This window comes from Pimephales promelas, chromosome 6 (genome assembly GCF_988280905.1).
Source record: "Pimephales promelas chromosome 6, fPimPro1.hap1.1, whole genome shotgun sequence".
Lineage (NCBI taxonomy): Eukaryota > Metazoa > Chordata > Actinopteri > Cypriniformes > Leuciscidae > Pimephales > Pimephales promelas.
This window is the reverse complement of record NC_142774.1, coordinates 12,122,661-12,147,341: the sequence shown is the minus strand read 5'-3', so window position 1 is coordinate 12,147,341 and position 24,681 is coordinate 12,122,661. Positions and strand designations below refer to the sequence as shown.

The 24,681-nt window shown below is 34.9% G+C and overlaps 2 protein-coding genes and 1 long non-coding RNA gene across 3 annotated transcripts in view; 1 reads left to right on the top strand and 2 right to left on the bottom strand.

Moving 5' to 3' along the window:
• Positions 1 to 24,681, top strand: part of LOC148978503 (uncharacterized) — an 89,718-nt gene that overhangs the window by 15,860 nt on the left and 49,177 nt on the right. The window contains exon 2 of the long non-coding RNA XR_016169016.1: positions 9,463 to 9,554. This is a non-coding gene — a long non-coding RNA (uncharacterized LOC148978503). The remainder of the gene's footprint in view (positions 1 to 9,462; positions 9,555 to 24,681) is intronic.
• Positions 2,704 to 4,312, bottom strand: hmx4 (H6 family homeobox 4). The gene is made up of 2 exons (XM_039690408.2): positions 3,948 to 4,312; positions 2,704 to 3,847 (listed from the first exon to the last, which is right to left on the bottom strand). Exons 1-2 carry the CDS (start codon positions 4,144 to 4,146, stop codon positions 3,336 to 3,338), a joined length of 711 nt encoding a protein of 236 aa, XP_039546342.2. The 5' UTR covers positions 4,147 to 4,312; the 3' UTR covers positions 2,704 to 3,335.
• hmx1 (H6 family homeobox 1) lies at positions 5,529 to 7,443 on the bottom strand. Its single transcript, XM_039690396.2, has 2 exons — positions 6,983 to 7,443; positions 5,529 to 6,428 (listed from the first exon to the last, which is right to left on the bottom strand). The coding sequence occupies exons 1-2, from the start codon at positions 7,245 to 7,247 to the stop codon at positions 5,836 to 5,838; spliced, it is 858 nt and encodes a 285-aa protein (XP_039546330.2). The 5' UTR covers positions 7,248 to 7,443; the 3' UTR covers positions 5,529 to 5,835.

Here is a 24,681-nt window from a genome sequence, read left to right as displayed (position 1 = left end):
CCGACACACTCGCCAATGCACACACACACACACACCTTTATAAAGACACGGACACATTTGCACCTAAATGTGTGCACGTCATTGCTCTTGGGAGTGCTTGGATGATTCAGCTTGAGTTTGAATGGGTTGGGCCATTATTACATATACCCAAACATGAGACCATCGTATTTTAGGTTTCTTCTAGATTTGATCTGTTTAGAACAGTTATTGGCTTTAAAGGAAAACAAGGTCATGGGTAATACCTTTAACGTAAGTTTAAGGCCAATAACATATATGCCGACTGTAGAATGTAAAGGAGATATCCGGTCTTTTGAAGAAATTAATGGTTTAAAAAATGTTTTTTTAAATAATTCACAATGGTATATTTACATATGAAAACATCATGTGATTTCTGAAACTCAAAACCATCATTTATTCTAGTTAAATGTGCCATTAATCAATACTATAGTACAGAGACATCCATAACCCGCTGCAGTCATTGATACCCCTAAACCTGTACATATGGCATGTTTGTGTTGTGGCTTCTTTGATCAGGCCTTGGTTTTAATGGATTTTTCTCCTCCTTTTGGCCATGGGACAAGAGAGGACAGGGATATAAAGTAGAGGGGTGGAAGGTCATTTGAACCTTGTGGTTTTGGAGCAAAGTGCAGGACGACAGAAGGTGTTCTCCCTGTATTGAGACATCACTCTCTCACAGAGACAGGAAGTCTGCTCTCCCCCTCCCACTAACACATATGCAGACTGTAGACCATTAACAGATACCATGCGTTAATGGGCAGTATTGTAGCAATAGATGGAATGGAGTTAGGTATCCAATACTGAATTCACAGTGATTATCTTGCCACCTCAGAACCACATTGGAGTCCCTGCCTGGTTGAAAAATGGCTAAGTAAAGTGGACAGCATCACTGTATTTTGGCACTTTGGCCCTTAGGCTCTGAGTATTTGGTTACTTCAGAACCTTATATGGAGAAATGCTAATGTGTGATAGAATATGAGACTGACAATAGTGGTTGTTGACTGAACTAAAAGACATTTTGACTGTGGTTTAGATGGATGAATATGTGATTATATATATATATATATATATATATACAATCATAATCTTAATATTTTTAGATTTGAAAGTTCTCTAAATTTGGTGCACTGATCAGAATCTATAAAAAATACACACTAAGAAGTCGTGAGATTTTCCTTAGTAGTAATATTCAAAATTATATTTTGGTTAGCCTACATCATTGCTACAAAGCATTTAAACAATCATGACGCTTATCCAGTGTAATTGTAAAGTATATGTAAAGTTAAGTTTTAGTATTGATTTATGTTTTATTTTACTTTATAGTTTTAATTTTTTTTTTCTGTAAAAAGAGTGATTTTATACTGGAAAAATTGGTAAGCCCAGACTCAAAATAATCCAAATGAATGAGAACAAAGTCAGGGTATGAAAATGAGCGGTGTTCTGTTAGCTTATCGGTAAAGTTATTTTTAAGATATTTTTTAGGCTATCTGTTTTTCAACTTTGCATTGTGTGAAAGTTCTGTTTTATACGGATTTGAAGTCATGTCAGTGAGGGGCTTTTTAAAAGTCATACCAAGATCTGGAGGTTTGAAAATGTATAGAGAATTTGAATGTTATCTTTATTTAATTTTATAAATATATTGACATGGACAAGCAATAATTGATTTGCTAGTTTAGGTTGAAAATTAAACCTGATCTGTAATTGGCCGATGTGCGTGTAAAAGGTTTCAGCCTTGTTTGCAATGCTGTTATCTAGCTAATTAATAAAATGAAACGCACAACTAACAACTTATCTTCTTTATCCTTGACCAAATAGGCCTAACGTCAGTGAAACTTTTTTTACCCAAAGAACATCAACTTTTATCAACAATAAAAATTTGACCACTCATTTTATATTTAAGCTACAATACCATGCTATAGTTGTTTACCAGTGCCGCCGAATGGCAAGTTGGCCCGTTTGCCACGTCTTCAGCGACTTTAATTTAGGTCAAGAATGAATCGCAGAGCTGAAGAGCAGTACCAAATGACACGTTTTTGAGGTTCAGTCTTTTATAAAATACCGTGGTCTAACATGACCTCACTAGAAATAATAATTTGTGTGCCATAAAATCGTATTCTTTTTAGTAGGCCTAATCTGACTTTTAATTTCATCACTCGAATAACCACAAATTATACGCTTTTGAAAGTTGTATTTCTGTTTGATCTCCCAGAAACACATAAAATAAATCTCAGCTATTCATTTGAAAAAATAAATAAATAAATAAATAATTGAACAGTCTGAGTAGTTTACTTTAGATAGGCTGGTTTATAGCCTAATTAAAAACTATAAAACTGCATGCACAAATTCATTAGCGCTTTGTAAAATCTATTAAACACCAACGTTTATTTGAGTGCCTAATTTAGTTCACTGTTGCAATACAAGCCCGAGTTTTAATACTTTTTTTTTGTAATCTAGAGGAAGCATTCTCAGGTGGAACAAGCCGCATGCTTGATCTGTAAAAAATCCTGAGACTTAGTCCATGCTTGGTCGTCGGATTGTGATTTTGTTGGCTTGCCATAGTTCCTCAAGAACATGCGACTGTATCACTGTTAACGAGACTCGCGTGTTTGATCAAGATCCGAGAGTGTGACCTAGCTGATTCAATATCATAACAACTAATCAAATCAACAAGTTATAGTACAAAAAAGGCAGGACACAAAAGTTTCCTTTTGAAGTGTAAAACAGAAGATTTAATGACACTCGATAAAATACTGGTAGCTTACTTAATTGGCCAGGTTATGCTGAAAATGAATTAAAACGAAAAAAAAAAAATCTAAAAGGAATATAGTACATATACAAACATGCGTTAAATGCAAATTAACCAATACATTCACTTAAATACGTTTTCATTTGCTCATTTTAAAAAGTAGAGGGCCATTTAAAATACAAATGCATGCATCAATAATCTATCTTTGGCAGAAATGTAGTAATAATAATAATAATAATAATAATAATAATAATAATGTAAACCTTAAAACGTTAGTGTTATAATTTGCTGCCATGTGAAGACACTTGACAGGATGATTGGCACTGGCATTTCTGCCAGTATGGCTGGGGTATAGGTGTTAATTTTTATATAAAATTGTCTATAGCATACAATAAATAAAATAGGTTTTGCATAGAAATGCAAGCCAGCTTTTTTACTGACCGTTATCTCAGCTATGTTCTCAGCAAAACACACAAAAAGGCAGACAATGCTTATCAAAATTGGGCCGTGTTGTCGGTTCTGTTATAAGAGCTAAGAAAACTGCATATGTCCCTTGCGCGAGGGTCTTAAGTCATATATCTCCATCAAACATACTGAAATACTTGCTGGCATTTGAGAAGTAGAAGTAAGGCGCACTACCTCCAGGATACACGACTGGCAGAGGCATTGGAAGCATGCACCTTCCGAGAATATTATTCTCTTTATATAAAGCGGGGAGCGGTACCGTCTTTCCAATGTCACCGAGATCGCTAGTCGGTCCCTCCAGGTCAGTAGACAGTTGTCTTTTTAATTTATTCCGTCGATTCTGAAACCAGATTTTGACTTGAGTCTCGGTGAGCTGTAGAGAGTTCGCCAGGCAAGCGCGCTCTGCGCTACTCAGATAGCGTTTCATGTCAAACGTAGATTCCAGTTGGAAGATCTGTCTTTTTGAAAATATAGTGCGTGTTTTCTTTTTCGTCATCAGTTTATTTTTTTTGCCGTTGTTCTTTTGTTGCGCGTCGTCGCAGCTGTCCGTGCTCTCGCTGCGGACGTCCACGGTTTTCAGCGCGTTCACTCTCCCATCTCCATCCATCTTGACTTTATCTGCAAGCCAGGCAACCGCTATTGATATTCTTTCTGAACAAATACATCACTAATAGCACATTATTGCAGTTGTGAGCCTAAATTAAAAACAATATCTTACCAATGGCGTGCAATCTTGCATCCGACCCATCTTTGCATGGACCCTCTCCGGGATGATGCAGACAGCCATCCCGACACACCACAAGAGAAGTCTTTGAATGACAGCTGTCAAAGTTTCTGCTGCTCGACTTGGAGTTGAGGATATTATCAATGGTGAACTTCAAAGAAGCGGGTCGACATGACGCTTCCTCCTTGCTCATATTCTCCGTTAGATGCGGGGTCCTCGTTGTTCTTGTCTCTTTTTTTCTTTTTTGCCGCGTCGTAAACTAACGTCTCGATTCTCCGAGCACCATCGCTCCACGACGTGCAGTGCTGCTGCGTTCGCCTAGACTGTTAGTCCACTGACCGGAAGAATACGATTCTCCATCGTTTATTGGTCACGAGAATCAGACAGCACGGTGGCCAATGGCAGAGGGGGGTGGGAGCTAGAGCTCAGACCTATCCAGACATCTGGCACACACAGGCTATATGAATCACATTGCCTACTGTTTTAAACGAGTGCTCTTCAGAAAAGGCCAATTTTTCGGCCTTTGCCAGCTCTTTTGATGATGCTTTTGGGGTGTCAGTTTAAAAAGAAAGGGAGCTTGAGCTATGACTTTTTCAAGTTATTGATCTCATCTGGCTATTATTAAAATAATGCTTTTAGGCATACTTCTTGCACTAAATTAGTGTGTAAAATAAAAATCTTGTAACTTTCGTTTTTTTTTTTAACAAAGTTTAATTAGATATTCCCCCAATGTGATTCTTTCGAAATATCTTAGCCGCGCAGCCTGAACGATGACCCTCACTTTTTCCGTTCAAGTTATTTTTAAGTCGTATTTCCTCGTCCTTTGATAATTTACCTAATCATTATGTATTGGACATTGAAAGCATACATGGACGATAATGTTGTAATGCATATTATTTTATTGAACCCTGCAGTCAGTCACCACAATTAAGATTTTATTGTCTTTTCTTCTTGTTTTTCTTGTCCGTGTTTTTTTTTTTTTTTTTTTTTTTTTTTTCAAAATAGACCCTGAAATACTTCTGAAATCATTGTAAACTATAATGATATGATTGCATATGTCTAAATACGACGAAAATGTTGTTTCAAACAACATTATTTAGGCTAAATAGTACTTATTCTGTTGTCAGAGTAAATATGCCCAGTAGGCTAATAGAGTAGCTATTTTCATGAGATTTATTTGTAGGCCTCGTGTAGGCCTATACATTTGATATTCTACACAATTATGCATTATTCGATTTAAATTGGATTATTTAATGTAAACTGTACATATTACATTCAACCGTGTTTTGATTTAGTATTGCTTTTTCTGTTGTGTCCGTAAAAACTGACTGCACATAAGAGGGCCTATATTTAAACCAGACCTTTTTTTCTTTGTGAATAGTGATAGTATCCTTTGAAAACTGGTTAAATTTGATTTACTCGTTTAGAAAATATACCCAAAGTAATCCAGATCATCTGGACACCTGTGAAAATAAATTTTGCATGATGATTGGTTTTAAAGCTGTCCCGTAGCACATTCATATAAATGTCTTAGAGACCCATTTACAGAAAAATCATATTACTTTTACTGGATTCGTTTATTAAAATGTATAATGTGAAAAGTGACAAAACTTATAAATCAGTGGTTCTGAATTAGAATAGGCCTATATTTGCACAAAGCAAGTGTGGCCCTTATTTGCATACATGTGAGGGCCCCCATGCACAGAAGATATATTATAGACATAACAGTGGCAATTAACACAAATTTCTCTCTCTCTTGTGATAGGCGTTCTCTTTTCTTTGGATGCAGAATATGTTGCAGTTTCCAGCATGATCAGTTATTGCACCAATTGATGATAATTGTCATGGGTCTCAATTGTCAATACTGTATGTCATTTTCCCATCAGACAAGGCCTGTCATCTGCGATGTTATTAAATTCATTGAATGAGCAAAGGACGATAACGGATAGTTCACTGAATTCGAGAAGCCCATGATTGGTGGCGAGACTGGAGACACATTAAAACTGAGTGTTGACATGGGTGTTGTTTTATCGTGATACAAGATGGGCACCCGTACAATCCGTTGGGAGTTGTGGTTAAAATTAACAACATCTAAATCCGCGGCCAATTGTCTTTTCCATTTGTTTCGGCGGTTCTGGAACCAGATCTTCACTTGTGTCTCGGTCAGGTGCAAGGAGGCCGCGAGTCCCGCGCGCTCAGAACTACTCAGGTATCTCTTTATGTCGAACGTGGATTCTAGCTGGAAGACTTGGCTTCTGCTGAACACAGTTCGGGTCTTTTTCTTCCGGGCTGAGCCTGACTCGGAAGTGTCGGGACCCGAACGTTCATCGAAGAGCTGTGGAGCGTCCTCTCCCTCATCAACCACACACTCGCTCGTTTTTCGGTCTACTGCTCCACCAAGAAGCTCAGAGGCTACGGGGGTGTCCCTGTCGCTGCGGCAGTGTTCACTGGAATTGCGGGTTTCTTCTCTTGGACCTAAATAGAGATTGAAATGAACGTGTATAAGAAAAGCATGCGCAATGTATTTGATCAGAAAGATGTTGCCATTGTGATATCAAAAATCTGTTCAGCCCGTGCCCGTTGATGTGCATGTTGTGTATCAGTCTATATAAGCAGCCAACTTTCTCCCTGTGGCTTTCACGGCTTTGCAGAGTTAACGAATCAGACAAACCAATTGCACTCTTAAGCTTTTAACGAGTTTGGGAAGTCTTTCATTGAGACTCGGCTCTCTGCGTATCCGAGTTGCTTTTGTTGGTTTTACCTAATGAGGCTTAAAACTAATGTGGACCTGTCAGAGGAACAATTGCTGCTGTACTAACACGGAGAATAATGAATCAGTTAGGAACTAATAATGAGCAAGTCCGCCTGTTTCATCAACGAAAAGCAAAGCCAATTTGTTGTGTGCACTCATTTAAATTAAGTCAACCACGTAGAGATCACTGTTCTGCTTATGCAACCTCTATAGTTTTTCACTTTGGCTATTATAATTTTTTACACAATAACTGAGGAGTTTTGAACTGTAAACTTACTCTCAAGGGTTTCCCGTCCATACCACTCCAGAATCGGTGTGCTCCGACACATCTCTGTCTTGACGCCTGTGCTGGATGCTTGACTGCACATTTCTTTCCGATACGCCTTGCTGCCCTTAAGAACAATCTCTCTGTCCGTGCCATCGCCATCCTGTATAGGACGCACAGACTTGTCTGTCCTACACGTGCCAAGTATATTCTCGATAAAAAACGACGAGCCCCTGGATGTGGGAGAAGTATGCTGTGGTTGGCTTTTGTCATGCATTTCTCGAACAAAATCTACCAGTAACAGCAGCCGCCGGCGGGTGATTCGAGAATACTTCTAAGCAAAAGGCAACAAATCCCTTCTCTTCGGATATCCCCGCTCAACCATCGCTTCAGTATATGACGAAATCCTCCGTGCGTCCACGGCGTCAGTGGGCTACAGAGAGAAGCGAGCGCTGTATAGTGGGCTAAAGAAAAATCCAAGTCAAGTCAAATGCTTAACAAGCGGAGGGCATTCTGCTATTGGACGATCACAATAGCAAATGGGATTATTCGTGAAAGGGTATTACCGGCTCCGGTTCGACATCGCTTTTGGTCGTGCCTCAGGGTCAGTGGGACCCCTGTCACAGAGAGCTGTATGTGGGTCAATTAGAGAGCAAATCAAAATACAGATAGTGGTTCAGCGCATCGCGTCAGCTGGGGATCTCGTGGAATCGGATGCTGCTGCGTCTATTGGTCGGATGGGTTGCTACATCACAACGACGTTACAGCAAACGCCACTGTATATGGCATGCAGGCAGCGAGACAGCCTTCGTCGGGGCATCCCGGGATATGTTGTGTTTGGTTTATGCGTTCAATTAAGTCAAATAAGATATTTAAACCACAACTAAAGATTCCGGATTTTTTTTTTTTTTTGCAACGATCTGTAAACACTAAACCTTCTAGCTCAGCCAGACGTTTATTTATTGACCCATGAAAATCGTTTTAAAAATAATCTTTCGAACACTGATTGGACAAATAGGCTGCATTATGCATTTAGGTTTCTTTTTTTCTTCTTTAAAAAAAGGTTTCCTGGTTATTTGAGTGCATGTAGCTAATTTGCAAGCATATATCATTCTAGAAAATCAAATTAAATAAAAAATGAAAGCAATTCGAAATAATTTATATGTTGAAAAATTCATTATAAATATATGCTACATTAGGACCTCATGCACGAAATAATAATACTGAGATCTTTCAAAGGTTTTTTTTAGAACCTTAAAGGTTTCTGTCAAGCGCTTGGGGTTCCCTTAATTGTGTGGCTTTAGCTTTATTTCATTTTGTTTGTTCATTATTAATTTTAATTTAAATGTATGAATTAAACAACTCATAAACATACTTTATCAATACAAAAAAATCCATTAAACAAGTTCTGGCATCAAAGGTTGTTTAAAATTTAGTCAAAACCCCTGCGGTTCTATATTGAATTTGAGTGCATGTGTTATGCGCTATGAAGCATAAAAAAACCCAAATCCATGCTAAATGGGTCCACAAGTGTAAATACCTAGCAGTTACTTGATTCTTAATATCACCTTCATTTGGTGTGACGTGATATATTTGTTTTGGTTCACTTATGTTGAATAATAGCCTACTTTTTACTTAAAATTAATTTGAAAAGCTATGTGATTTTAATCATGCCAAATAAGCAAAATAGGTTGCGACAATTTTTATTACAGCATGTGTTTTGCAACATTGGCCCAACTAAATGAAAATAAAAGATAATTACCTAAAATAATGCATAACGTTTTTAAAATTATATATATATATATATATATATATATATATATATATATATATATATATATATATAATTTTAAAAACTTTATTTTAAAATTTAAACGTTTTTAAAATTATATTTATATATATATATATATATATATATATATATATAATTTAAAAAACTTTATGCATTATTTTAGGTATATATATATGTGATATATTATTGTTTTATTTGTTCTAAAATGTCTGCGATTTGCGATTTGACGTTATAGGCTACCGCTTCAGGACAGCATGTCAAATAGTTTGAGATAAATAACGAGGCTATTCTGGCCTAAAGAAAACCCGTTACCCAACACAGTCTAAACTTATTTTAATGATCATGAATAAGCGAAGTCACGGCCTAATAATCTTCCGGCTACATTTAAATTGGTAAATAACTTCAGATTCAGACTACTTCCGTTATGTTAATACATGTAAAGCAAATAGAAAACTCATACAATCCACAAAATGAATAGGCTTAAAAAAAGATTTGGCCTAGGCTATTGCTATTTGCAGGAGTGCAACGGTGAAAATCTTGGATTTTGAAAATAAGTTTAAAGGCCCTAGTAGCATAATTTTATTGTTTTTGTTCCATATTTTTGCTATATTAAAATATTAATAATTATTAGACATTGTTATTGTGGTGGACTTCGTATACAATCAGGAGTCATTGTCGGTTTTATTTTTATTTTTTTTAGGTGAATTCAGGCTGATTGGGATTTTTTACCATTGAGATGATGACTGGGGAAAAGTGTCCCAATAAACCTGAATTTCTACGTGAAGATGAAAGGTAATTTTAGCCTAATAACAACATAGGCCAATCAATAAATATATAAATAAACGTCCATTTCGTCTGATGATAAAATTTGTGTGCAGATGTATTTTCTAGGATTTTCGTTTACATGAACGTGTTAACAACTTTGACATTTGGAAAACCCATTTCTTCAGCGTTCATGAATTAGCGATGTCACACCCTTAACTCATATGCCTACTTTTTAATATTTGGATAGCGTGCAATTGAGAACTTTGTTACATCCTTTAACTTAAAACGTGTTATATCAAGAATTAGGAATTTTCATTAGGCCTATCTTTAAATCATATTGTTGAAGAGCTAAATTAATATTCTTTTTTACGTCACCGCATGCTTTTCATAATGGGGTTTTAAAACGATTTTCGTATTTGGCTTAAGAAATTTATTTTCCTTACAAAATTGATAGGCTAAGAATACATAGTAAATAGTATATAGTTATTATAGCCTATTAATGTACGATTCTTGTCAACGGTGTGACTTGTAGCTTTCCGTTTCTTTTTCACGATAGATAGGCCTAAATAAAAAAAATGTTGTGTTCGTTAACAGGCAACGGCGTTGTGGCATTAGCCTATTGATTTCAGCAAAGACTAGTCGAGTATACTCTGTCTATTTTATTTGTATTATTATTATTAAATAAATCCATAGATATTGGCCCACTTGATGACTCAGAGATCCTGTCTTGGAAAATAAAATTTAGCCTGAGAACGCCTAATTTTTTGACAAATATGCTTCAGCAGGCTGCTTAATGGTAACAGGCAACAGGCAATATCTAAGGCACTTACTGTATTTAAACAGGCTTCAAGTTTGAAAATCCATATTGTGATATGTTACATATGTCAAGCAAAATGATGTGTGTTTTCTCTGCGGCCACTTAACCCACTTACTGCAGGTTTTGATGTAGGCCTATATTGACTGGGGTTCACTTCTCTTCTCTTCTCTTCTTTCCCTCCTTTCTCTTCTTCTTGTGAGTGAGAGGCAAAGATTATTTAGCTCATATTACTTTGTGTATTTCGGCACTTTCTCTGATATGGCACCAAGTGCGACCCCCTATGTGAGGGCAGACAGCCCCTGGCCTCATGGGCATGTAACCCCACTGATCCTTATCTAGACTGGCATGGCCTTTTCACACTGCTGACCAGTTCTGAGACCTTTAATACTTTAGTCTCTCTCTCTCTCTCTCTCTCTCTCTCTCTCTCTCTCTCTCTCTCTCTCTCTCTCTCTCTCTCTCTCTCTCTCTCTCTCTCTCTCTCTCTCTCTCTCTCTCTCTCTCTCTCTTACTTTTTCTCCCCCAACACACATACATTTCTTCCATTTATTTAACTACCCCTTGCCCTCATTGTCTTTCACTATGTCACAATTCTTACCCATCACATGAACTCAGCCCTCCCCCATTTGTCCTTATGTTCACATGATATCGCTATTCTCCCAATAAGCTTAAACCGCACATTTCTTTCCTATGATAGACCGAGAAAGGAAACATGGCAAATAAATTGTAATCAAGTTATAAAATTTAACAATTTTCTTTTGTGCCTTCATTTCAGCTTCTGTTTGTTAAGCTCCTTGTGTATTTTCCTCTGGGCATGTTGTGATGGCTCAGCCTAAGCTCTCTTCAAGGGCATTCAGTATTTTATGAATAGAGAGTAAAATACTTTACAGATTAGCATATGACCCAATTCAGCTGATTTCTCCATCCAAACGGTCACCCAGTTGCATCTTGAAAAGGTGCTTTATCGCTTTAAGTCTCCTATTGTAAACCTGTCTGGTTATTATTACTATAGCCAAGCCATTCCACAGCCACTTCTTTCTACTCTATCCACAAATCTTGTAACCATGTTGCATTTACACAGGCCACTCTTTGGCAGTTAAATAAATTATAGTATGCCTTATACATCTGTCTTGGCTTTGAAGGCATATGGGGTGTCTATGAAGCCCCATCTATTGGTGGGGTTACAGTACAGCAGGAAAAAGATGCCTGTGATTTAATTGGAGATACATTTTGATCACTAAGATTGTTATATATTTTAATATTTCAGTGTTTAATGATTTCAGTTTAATGCGTTCTTTATATTATTGTTCGTCAACACTTTTACAGACAAATTAGGCAATTGTACCAGAGTAACAGAGTTAGATGGTAACATAATTTACCATTTTAGCCAAAAACTCCGCTTGCATAAATCCTAAGAGCACATGGCACTAATGAAATCACAATTAAATTACTTTTAAATGACCCACTGTGTGATCAGTGATAAATGCTGGCTTCCTTTTGATATTGTGGGAAAAGTTTTGACAATTTACAAAATAATTTACAAAATACAAAATAAATAGATATTTTCTCAGTGAGAGAGCATACACATCTTTCAGTCCTTCAGACCTTATCAGTGAGTAATTGTGACATCATTCCTGTATCTTACAGTTGTGGGAGATAATTCCACCAATTTAAAGTCAAATTATAGGACAGCAGCAGAATTGATGCTGAATTGACAGATTTGTGGACACTTTTTTACAATATACAAGTTGTTTTTAAACAATTTAATGTCCTCCATAAGATTACTATTTATGGCTTTTATAAATAAAATAAATGAAATATTACTACAAGAAAAGTGTTTAATAAAATAAAATCCTGATTTTCAGCTGTAATGATATAATATTATATCCTGTAACAGACTGCTCCTGATGGAACTGCATGGGATAAGTTTAATAAAAAGTAAATAATCAAATCAATTTAAAATGCAGAAAAAATAATAATGTATGCATTTGGTGTCCAAAGTCATTATTATTTTTTCTGCTTTTTTTTTTTTTTTCAAATGGTTCGATTTATTTATTTCTTTATTTATTTTTTGGTTACTCATTGTTACATGTATACAATATATAATCACCCATGGTCAGTTGTGGTTCATCTTACTCCTTTTCCTAGACACTATCATGGGCACAACAGCAGAAGAGCATATTTCTTTTCACATAAAATTATGCAAAGTCTGCCTTTCAGACTTTCCTCATGAGCAAAAAAAAAAAAAAAAAAAAAAAAAAAAAAATGAGGACAAGTATATGTTAACAAAATGCAGAACCATAGTGATGTTTGTTACTCTGTTTAAGTGCTTAACACACCCTGGGTAATAAATGAGTGTCATTTGATCACTGGATTTACAGAAGTAATTTCACTTTTCAGAAATATTTTCTAAATGCAAAATTGCATACTTAATCTACTCCTGCTGAACACATGTATTATTATTACTTGAATATCACTAAGTGAGACATTTAACCATGTATTGATGTCTTTGGAAGTCTTTAAACATGTATGTTCATAATTAAGTCATTAATAATAATAATAAAAATTAAGTTCTCAGTTCTCTGATGTCAATTAATGGACATGCAGGTAAACAAATGAAACATTTTCTAGTAAGTGTTTTATTTCGATTTGTTTTTATTTTGAAATTATTTACATTTCAAATTATGATTGAATTATTTACTTTTCATTATGTTGTCCGATTATGTTACTTTAAATGTAATGGATTATGTTATTGCTACATTTCTTTCTCATGTAATTTAGAATCAGTAAGTGACTAAAGTTTGGATGTAATAAGCAACACTGAGTTTCTTGTACTGGCTCCTTTTAGCATCAGCTATGTTTTAAGGTATTGTTACTTCAGTGCGAGAGAATAAGGCAGTCTTGATCTCTAAATTTTATTCTAAAGTCTTTGTTTTACACAAACATTAGAGTCTTATTAACAGTCATCAGAGAAAAAAATGGCACCACATAACATGTATAGAGCTTGTTCAGTGTTTGAGACTAGATCCTTTTTTCTTTTCTTTTTTTTTCATATATCATTCAATGACAAAGAAATTTTGCATAGGGCCCTAAAGAAAACAGGTCAGATTCTTAGAAATTTTTTTTTTTTTTTTTTTTATTAATTTTGATTTCTTAACTTGTATACCATTTTTATACCAGTTTATGAATAAGTTCATTATATTTTGCTTTTAATTATTAAGTTTTGAGGCTGGGACATCATATATCCCAAATTAGCTTTATATATCAGAGAATAAGATAAAGAATGATCAGAGAATGAGATAAATCATGCCAGAATACTTAAGATTTTTTTTCCATATATATATATATATATATATATATACACACACACACATGAATTGACATCAGAGAACTGAGAATTTTTCATTATTATTATTAATGACTTAATTATGAACATACATTTTTAAAGACTTCCAAAGACATCAATACATGGTTTAATGTCTCACTTAGTGATATTCAAGTAATAATAATACATATGTTCAGCAGGAGTAGATTAAGTATGCAATTTTGCATTTAGAAAATATTTCTGAAAAGTGAAATTACTTCTGTAAATCCAGTAAACAAATGACACTCATTTATTACCCAGGGTGTGTTACGCACTTAACAGAGTATATATATATATATATATACATTTGCATTTGCATATTTGCATTTACATTTGCATATATATATATATATATATATATATATATATGCAAATGTAACTTTAATATATGTTTGAATAATAAATCTATATAATTTATATCCGAAATCTAGATGCATTTACTTGAAGCAAAATGACAAAATATAAAGTTTTGGTTTCCAAAATATTGTCAAGAAAAAAGTGACTTTCCACGTGAATTAACTTAATTTTCTCAGACAGATCGTTTTTCTTGCAAATGCATTTTGATTTAAGAAAGTTCTGATATTTGTACTGTAAAACTGGTCCAAAATACTCTATAAGGATATTAAATTTTGCAGTGTGGCATGGCATCATGTCTCTGACCCTTATAACAAAAACAAGTTGTTTCAGTTCAGAAACAAATAGTTAATTAGAGGTTCTCAAATGCATTTCTTTAGTAGAGAAAATGTTAAACCTATGTAATCTTGAAACCAATAGAATTAAAAAAATTAAAAAATTATTTTTCACCATAAATATGTGCCAAGGTCAGGACAACTTCTCTGTTGTTGTAGGAATGTTTGTCTGAATGCCCTGCTGCACCAATGGGTGCACGGCACGCATGATGTTCATGCATAGACAGAAGTTCAGTCAGTCATGATCTTTAATATGATCTTTAAGGACTGTTTGCTGTTTCCTATAAAAGACAGTAGCCGGGTTCAGGCTTATACCCAGCTATGCTTCTCCTGGACTCTTCATTTGACCCATTAAACTCTGCATTGACATAAGACACATTTAAGGTCCAGGCATCTGCTGTAGCTCTTCAGTGGTGCGGTCAGCCCGAACGCCCTCATGGTCTCTGTGGTATGAACCCGAATTGATTCGCCACCGTGAAATTGGACTTGATTTATGGGCGGAGGAACGGTCGAAGTTTTGCTGAAGTCTTGCCTTTGTGGTTAATACCGCATCAGTTTGCAATTTTCTGAAACAAAGGGTTAAGGACAGAGACGCAAACGTTAAAATCATACTCCAGAATTTGTATTGAAGGAAACATAAAACAATGTATTGTGTTAAATCATGATATGTATCTGCTATCTAAATTTTGATATTTATTTATTTATTTGCTTAATTAAATAAATCATTTGTAGCAGTTTACTACACTTTCTGCTGGATGTTTAGAGGAGCATAATAGCCTTGTTATTGCAAGATTTGTATAATTATTTAAGCTTGGCCTAAAATGTCAGTTTATCTTCTTTATCAGCTGGAGGTTTTTAATGAAGAATGTCTGTTTGTTTAACCTCTTCATGCTACGTTGCCGCCTGTCAACCCCAGCTCGTCACGCTGCCACAAAGAGGTGAAAACGTGAGGTTTTTAAATGCAGTTCAGATCAAACTTAAAATCTCCCTGCTCAAACTCTCTACCTCCGGTCGAATATAAAAAACACAAAAATAGAAATAAAAAGATGAGAAATATATATATAATTAAAATTGAACTGTGTAGCATTGCAGTGCTTATTGTTTAAATGTTTAATTTAAACTAAACTAATGTTTAATACTAATTTTAAGCAGTGTAGTGAAAGGCTTTTCATAAACAATGGATCAAAACCTCCAAACATTGCCGTATGTTTGTGTGCGACAGAGAAATGCAGAGCCACATGTGAACACAAACAGTCAAACCAAAATGTATTCAGACACCTTGCTACATAAATGAACTAAAGTGTCCTACAACCACTAGTAAAAAAAAAAAAAAAAAAAAAAAAAAAAAAAAAACAACAACTAGGAAATAAACCGAAACCACGTACAAATCAATTTGAAGACTTGACATGTATTGTTGCCGGAGTGACTTTGCGCATGTGTTGTCGTTTTTCATGTCTGATTTATCATCCCAAACCCAGGCTCTTATTTCTGAGTTCATCTTCTTGACTGAGTTTATTTAACCTGACAATTAACTGGTTGTTGCATGGGGAGATGCAATGCACGCTTTACTGAACTGCTGCTGGATAAAGGGATTGCGTGAGAAAGAAAGAGAAGGAGAAAGATGACACAAAGAATGTGCAATGAAAAGCAAAGGCTTGGTACTGCTGTGCTCAAGGTCATATCTGCATTATATCGATATACTACACTCTTAAAAATAAAGGTCCCAAAAGGAGGTTTCACAGCGATGCCAAAGAATAACCATTTTGGAGTCAACGATTAAAACAATTCATACTTAAAGAACACTTTAATAATCCAAAGACCCTTTGGTGTAGTGGAAAGATTGTATGTTAAATGTTCTTCATGGAACCATCAATGCCAAATCAGAACTTTTATTTTTAAGCAGTGTTTGTCGTAATGACGAGGACATGACACCGTTTGGCATCAGCCCACCCTAGGACAGGTTATTCAGAGTAGATGCACTATTATTTCTAAACCTGCCAATGGAGGCTATGAACCGTTGGATTGGTTGGTCACATCACTGGCTTTGAAGTTTCCAAGACCAAGGCTTTCTGTATTGACTAATACATAACATATTTTTTTGAGAAAGAAAATGAGAACTTGGATGTCAGGAGGGATCCTCTTTCAGTCGCCAAGTCTAAAAGTAATGGGCAACTTTATTCAAAAAGACAGTGGAAACAACATTACCTCACTGTATTAGGGGGCCTGATGGTGAATCAGTATAATATATAAAGAGTTATCCTGTCATCTCTCCATCTCTGCTTCTTGAGGATGGATTGCTCATGCCTGGCCAGCCTAACTGTGGTAATTGGTGAGCCTGTTTGGGGAGCGGTGATTAAAGATGGATGTGGGGAGTGGAGGCAGGACTGGGTTAACAGAAAGCGACAGGAAAGATGAAAGGCGGTGGTATTAATGCCTTTGCCCAGAGGAGAGGAGACGCTTGTTTTTCACTCTGTTTGTCACGCAAGTTTCCTGCCCCGCCCAGCTAGACCATCGACAGGACACTCCCTCTTTCTGGAGCTCCTCACACAATCTCTCCAGCTTTGCTTTTGCATGTGTTGCACTTCTCCGTGTTCTGTGCTGTGTCTACTTCTGATATCTGTGCATCTCGGATGTGTCTTTCTGTCTATCCATTCGTCGTCTTCTGACTTTGGCTGTGTTTGAACCCTTTTTATCTCTCTCATTTTTGCTGCCTGCCAGTTACTGATGCCTTTTGTAAGGGGAAAATGTTTTTAAAACATTATTCTTCAAAACTTTTGTACGTGTAGGTCAGGCATTGAAAACAACTGCTGGTTTCAGGGTGCTCGAAGTGCTTTTAATTAATTGATGATAGTGGAAATGCTTTAACATAACTTCCATCTTTGGCTCACATTGTTCTTTCTCTCAGTTGAATGTTACTAAAATAGCTTTAGTAGATGAAACTTACCTTTTAAGGGCGTCTTAGGCAAAAAGAAAAAAAAAACTAAATCTACCCATTGAGGTTTAAATGTTTCATTTTTGAGGAAAATGCTTTTTATATATATATATATATATATATATATATATATATATATATATATATATAAAACACAGTGTGGAGCAGATGATTGCCAAGATGCTCCTCAAGGATAAATCTAACAAAACGCATTTACATTTTAAATTTAGACTTCATCCAAAACAACACTAATATTCATATTAAGAATATCAACACATTTTTTTTTCAATTACAGCATATCTGTAAAAAGTAAACTTGTTTTTTTAATTAACAATTCTATTGACTTTTTTTTTTCAAATCTACTAATATAAAATTCCAATTTTACAAGAAATGTTGCTAATTATATTGTAACTAACACATCAGCCAAGAAAAAAATTCATTTGCGAATATCACACCTGTATTGACAATACTGTAATAAAATATTTTTAGGACAACATTTCTATCAATATAAGCATTGCAATTTGGTCAACAATATTTTTCATCTCCTTATCTTCCCCAACGTAATTATTATTATTATTTTTTATTAAAATGTGTTACATATATTACATGTACATATAACTAATCACAATTTGTATTATTATTGTTATTATTATTATTATATAATTTATTATATTTACATCTTATATTATTTGTATGACAACCTGACAATCATTGTTTAACTTTTTTTTTTTCATGTTTTTCTTTTACATTTAGGATTTTATTAGTTAATGCTCTCTCTGACTTGAGATTTCCTGAGCAATATATGCCAAAAGTACCAAAAATAATGTTTAAATAATTTAAAAATATACTTTAAGGACATGTTTGATATAATTACAGGACATGTTGCTCTTAGATCCATATACAGCCACAGAACCATCATAACTTTAGTCGTGTGCACAGTTTTTTTTTTTAATTATTATTGTTGTTTTTTTTAATTATTGTATACTGTATTAATTGCAGCTCATAAAGTCAGTATATGAAAATAAATGTAATATAACTTATACAAAACATTGTACTTTAATCTCACATTTTGACTATTCTGAAATGATGTGGCCAGATATGGATTTCTGCTTCACATCATATAGGCTAGTGGTAATAACTGAGTAGCAGGTTACTATTTCACAATTGATTTCTAGCTATAATCTCTAATCCATTTTTCTGAGTGGTCAGTTACCCCATGAGGCATCTCAAATGCTGTAATCATTTGTCGGATTAATGCCTATTCAGTTGACTTTAGTTTGTTTAGGGCCAAAAAAAGACAGAGAGAGACAGCGAGAGAAACTTTTTTGTTTGTTATGTAATTGTTCTACGAGTAAAATCACATCCTTCATTGCCTTTACCAACTTATAGATGATTAAATCATGTATTTGAAATTGAAAATCATTTGTAATTATAGATTAAAGGGGAAAACAAAAACAAATTCCACTTACTGTTTTCATCCCTATATTAAATATCGACAAACATCCTTTAGAGATCTGTTTATTTAATCATTGAAATAATTTAGAAAAAAAAAATGATTAGCCTGGTTATGCTGCTCCCCTTTCAACGATCATTTGGTCAGGTGTGTCCGGTGCAGGGATTTCCGATTTCAGTTTTCAGAGGAAAGATCTGTCTGTCGTAAGTGCCGTCATTAGTTAAACATGCTGCTGTCTCTGGTCTGGTGTACAGAGGGCTCCATGAGGTATGGATGTTGTCAGCTTCTATTTGCTTAGTGTGACATTTGGAGCTTGTCTGGGGTCACTGAACACTTTTATTTCCCCTGCTCACATGCAGAGTTTCTGTCTCGAATGAAAGAGGATATCAGGATGAACGGGAAATACAAATCAATCATTCTAAAGCTGATCACTGCAGTGTCAATATCAACTCACTCTTGGTGAGGTCATTTTCTTCTGTACTAAATGGGAATACTTCAATTTTTTTCCCTGTGACACTTCACAATTAGCTCCAATAGATAACATACAACAATAAAGCAATTCATTTGTTACAGTATTTATTTATCTTTGTTAATGTTAGTTAACAAAAAAAAAAAAAAACGTTAATTGGTTGTTCATGTTAGCTCAGATCCATTAAATAAAAATGACAGATACAACTTTTGTTTTTAATAATGTATTTATACATTTTGAAATAAATATTACCTAAGATTTACAAATGTTTAAGAAGTACTTTTCACTTAGTTCATTATGTAGTTAACTTATGTAGTTAAATAGTGATAACTAAAGCCTTATTGTAAAATGTTAACACCCCCCTTAACAGTAATTAAAGGCACTTTAAGTTATTGTTATTATTATTAGTATTATTTTAAATTAGCTTTTCACCCTCTGGAACAATTTAATACTTTTGTAGTTATTGTTTTTCATGAATGGTTAAAAGATGATGATGATGAAAAATGTGTTTTGATGCATTTGGTAAATGTGTTAAAGTGTGTTGAAGTACATTCTTTTCATTCATGGAAATTCTTCTTTTGATGGTATGTTTATCTGAACAAATTTTGGTTGTTGTCTTTTTATACTAGTCTATTTGTAAACTATAAGAAAAGCAAAAAATTGTTTATACTTTTACATTCATCCTTTGTGGTATTCATATTGTTCCTGATGGACCCATCATGCACAACATTTGGGTTTTTTAAAACAATACAACCATGACAATTTACTTAAAAATACTTAATGACGACTTAAGTTAATTACAAGCATGTTGTGTTGTCAATACATGGTGAATATTTATAGTTGATTTGCTCTCTACAAAAGTTATTATTTCCAGTATAGGCTATTGCACAAAGAACTATGATATATGAAATGTGACATTACACTAAATCACAGTGTGTAATTATGTAGGCAATCTTTGTGCAATTTGAGATTTAGGGCTGTTTTATTTGGCTAATGTTTAGAGATGTATCCTATTTACTATTAACATTAAGTGGACTCCCAACCAACTCTTGAACCAGTTTTAAAACTGAACTGAATGGAGACTGTAGCTGCGTTATGTCATATCGACCAGTAGAGGGCAGCAAATTTATTCAAAACAGGTCACTCTTTCTCTCCAAGCTGTCATTAGGCAAAATTGGGAAAGCCTGGCGCCTGGCCACTCCCTAGTAAGCATTTTGGTAGTAGATCCACCCGAGTTCCGCTGGGGGCGATCGTCCGAGTGCAAAATGAATGGGCGTCTATGGATCTAGGCGACTAAATTTCTCTTTTACCCGATTGCCATTGAGAAATCTCAGATTTGAATGTAAGTTTTGCAAGTTCAACATGGGTTAACTTAGTCTAACTTGAAGTTAGTCTAACTTCAAGTTTAGTCTTTTTAAACAAAAAAGCTATTAAATGGCTTTAGAAAACTTACAACACAACAAGAGTTGTGGACTGCATTTTAATTTTTTAATTTTTCATACCTTTAGGATCTTTTCTGAGACATTTTTGGAGCTTAACAAAATATCAATTTTTACTTAAATTATTGCATTGAATTGAACTAGACAAGTACATAAGAATGATTTCATACACAATTTTGTTCTGTTTGTCCAACACAGTCTCATGCAGTTTCAAACATCATCATTTGGTCTGGTATGGTGTCTTTTTACTCATTAAATAGGCTCACATGTGAAGATTTTATTATTTGATTGCATTTTATGTTGCAGTGAGTAGGTGCGGTCACATTTGTGAATTTTGTGAAATTACACAAAAAAGTCCATTGACCATTGTCAGCAGTGTAAGCACAGCTCACAGGAGTCACTTTCAAGCAGCTGTGTCAAATCCAGCCAAGTCCACTGACCAACTTGGTCCCATATAGTGACATTTTTGACCACACACGAAATTCCTGATCGTGTGGAACCATTTATGAGTCCTGTTGATTCAAGTCACACATTTAAGCTTTTCAAAAGCCATTTTGATAAAAAAATCAAATCAAAAAATTCAAAAGCCATACTCATAAAAATCAGTATCTCTGGTCGTACAATGTGTATGACGTCATTGACATTTTTAAAGACTTTTTAAAGCAAATAAGTGACTCTAAAACTCTAAAACCAAGTAATCTTTAATTTCTTTGCATCAACATTCAAATCACTCAACTGTCTCATCCCAAAGCGTCATATACTGACGCTTTTGCCAATACGTAGCCTATACTTCCAACGTACATGGCACCCTTTAGCGTCAATATACATTCTTCTGTTATAGGTTTAGGTCTGGGGTAGTGTTAGACCACTAGGAGGCGCCTTCTGGCCCATACATGTCTCATATTGAATCTAAAGGGTGCCATGTGCGTTGGATGTTTACGCATTGGCAAAAGTGTCAGTAAATGACGCCTTGGAATGTGAACGGGCTGAATTACTAGACAAAAAATCATTTCCTGAGAAAAGTGGATTTTGAGGGGTAGGCTATATCTCCATAGACCTACATTCATTCTGCTGTTCACAACCAAGAAGTTTACTGAGAGTTAAAGTTCTCCCATATTAGATATCCTCTGGTGTTAATGGCTGAATTGCATCTGCTTAAATGTATTTTGAGAGAGAGAGAGAGAGAGAGAGAGAGAGAGAGAGAGAGAGAGAGAGAGAGAGAGAGAGACACAGAGACAGAGAAAGACAGAATGAGAGAGAGAGAGAGAAAGAGAGAGAGAGAGAATATTGTCACAATTATTTTTATTACAAAAAAAATCAACATCTATTAGGTGAAAATAGATTTTATCATAATAGCAGCCAGATACATTTATGCTTGTCACACAAAAAGAGAGTTGACACTTAGTTTGTCAAATCAGTGATGCACACACACACACAAACACACCAAACACTCACACACTTGAAGTTTCATAAAGTGTTCTATTTTATTTTATTGATTTATTTTACTCTGTTAATTTTTACAATTAACTTAATTTGTATTTAGATGTTATAATATTTTCCCATTTCGATGTATTTCTAATTAGTCTATGTATTCCAAGCTTTGACAATATTGTATGATGTAGCCTACAGCCAATAAAGCAATTTTGAATTGAATTGTGATTATTTTCAAACACAGACAGCCGTGCCGTGAGTAGGCCTATATTAATTTAATCAAATCATTACGATCCTTAATTAAAACAGAAACAAATTAACTAAAATGAACAATGCTTTAATTATCTTCCTCTTGCATATTCTCCATACCTTCTGGTATCTGTCGCTTTAGTGGTCATAGGCTTCTAAATTAGCTACGAACGTAAAATTATGTGGGGCTGTGACATCACTACTGCACTAAATAAGTTTACAACGTGCAAAGTTATGCATTAACACACACACGGCTTCCACAAGCGCCCATATTTGAAGAAACACCCATTAATGTATGTTACTGGATCAGATTTTTCCTCTGTTAATAAAATCTCGTAAATCCGAAAGAGGGTGGCGCTGTTGTCCAAGAAATGCTTTGAAGTGACATTTCCTTCAAAAGAGACCATTAATCACAGTCAGACATGGTCTCCACACAGACTGCAATATCTGAAATCCTTGTGAGGAGATTGTTTGGCACCCATGAGGAAAACAGCTTTTGTTTAATGTAAAAATGCAGAATGTTTTCTGTCAGGGTTGTGTTTAGGAATAGGGAATAGAACAGATTACAGTAGGCCTATACAAATTGTCTATGGAAAGTCCCCATAAAACATCAATGTGTGTCGGTGTGGTTGCCTCGTCTTACATCACCTATCAATTATATATAATTCATATATAAAACCTGGAAACTTTAAAAAGGATATTGCAAACGTTGATTAAGACATTCTTGCATTCATGCCAGAGAGATGATCAAACACATCTGTAGCCTATCTTATGACTGGCTTTTATTCTGCTAATGACTTGCATAGACTGTTTAATCAATCAACATACGCGCACTGAATAAATAATGAGGACAAACGACGTTTATTCCCAGAAAAGAAATTTAGTTCACGAAACTCACGTGTTGATATTGTACTGTTACAGCAGTAGTTTTTGTCAATTTGTGACAGCTTTTCTGTATTGATACCAACCCTGTTTGTCCATGTTTGATGTGCTCAGTTCATCTCTCCCTTTTTTGTCATTTGTAGTCATGAATGATTGTGTAGTGTTCCACACTCATCACAACAGACAAAGCAGAAGGACAGACTTCAGTATTCCTAAGGTATAAATGATTCAGGAGACTTAGATGTACCATTGTGGGTAACACTTTGTAATAACTACACGCTAATAATCATTAGTTAAGTATGAGTAAACAGTTAGTTCATCATTAATAAAGCATTATAAGACATTAATAAGCCATTTATAAATACAGCTATAAATGCTTTCTTCTTGATTTAAAAGCATAGCTATAATTTGTTTAATAATTGTATTTTCATCCTTTATTAATGATCAATTTATCATTTCTAAATGAAGAATTGCATTTTTTATGAACTAGTTATTTAAAAGTTTTCAGTGGTTCATACGATTACTTTAAGTAAATGATTAATAAACTATTTAAATGTATTCATACATCTTATCATTCAGACACATAGTGATGGTTACAGAGTGTGTTAATAAATGCTTTATTAAAAATGAACTACTATATTGGAATGGAATTTGAGATTTGAAATCCCAATTATACATTCAAGGCTGCAAATAACAATAAGAAAGATCGATGAATGGAAATAATTTTCCAAATCCTGGAAACTGGGACTCCTGGGACTGAATGACAAGTGAACATATTTTATTTGATAAGTGCCCAGAATTCAACACTCATGCTATTCAATTATTTAGTCAATTTAAACTCTTTTGACTGTTTCTCAAAAAAAAAAAAAAAAAAAAAAAAAAAGAAGAAGAAAAGAAAAGAAAAAGAAGCTGAAGACTGCAGGCCCTCTCCAAAGGGTTCTGTTCAATTTCAACATGGAATTTCACCATGATAAAATATATAATATATTCGCCTGCTGGCTTGCAAGACCACAGCAAAATCAAATTGTTTCCAAAAAAAAAAAAACCCAACAAGATGTTTACAGAGGTGGAGAGACTTTTCGACTTTTTCGCCTGAAAATGAAGCACTGACTATAATGCCCACAGCCATATTGTGTGAGGGCTTCACACACATCTGCCCCATCCGCTTCATCTGTGTCTTCAGGCAAGATGGCCACCTCTGCCCCTGAAGCGTCGGATCTGCCCTAGACGCCTGATCTGCCTGCTCTGCTCTGGACTCAAGCTCCTCCTGCTCCGGTTCAGTCTCCGGCCCCCCTTCCACTCCATGGACCTGGCCCTTCATCCTGCCCCCGGGTCTGCCTCTTCATCCATTATCACATTCACCTGTGTCTCATTACCTTGTTTAGCTCATCCCATATAAGCCTGGTTTTCTCATTCATTATCTGAGAAGTCT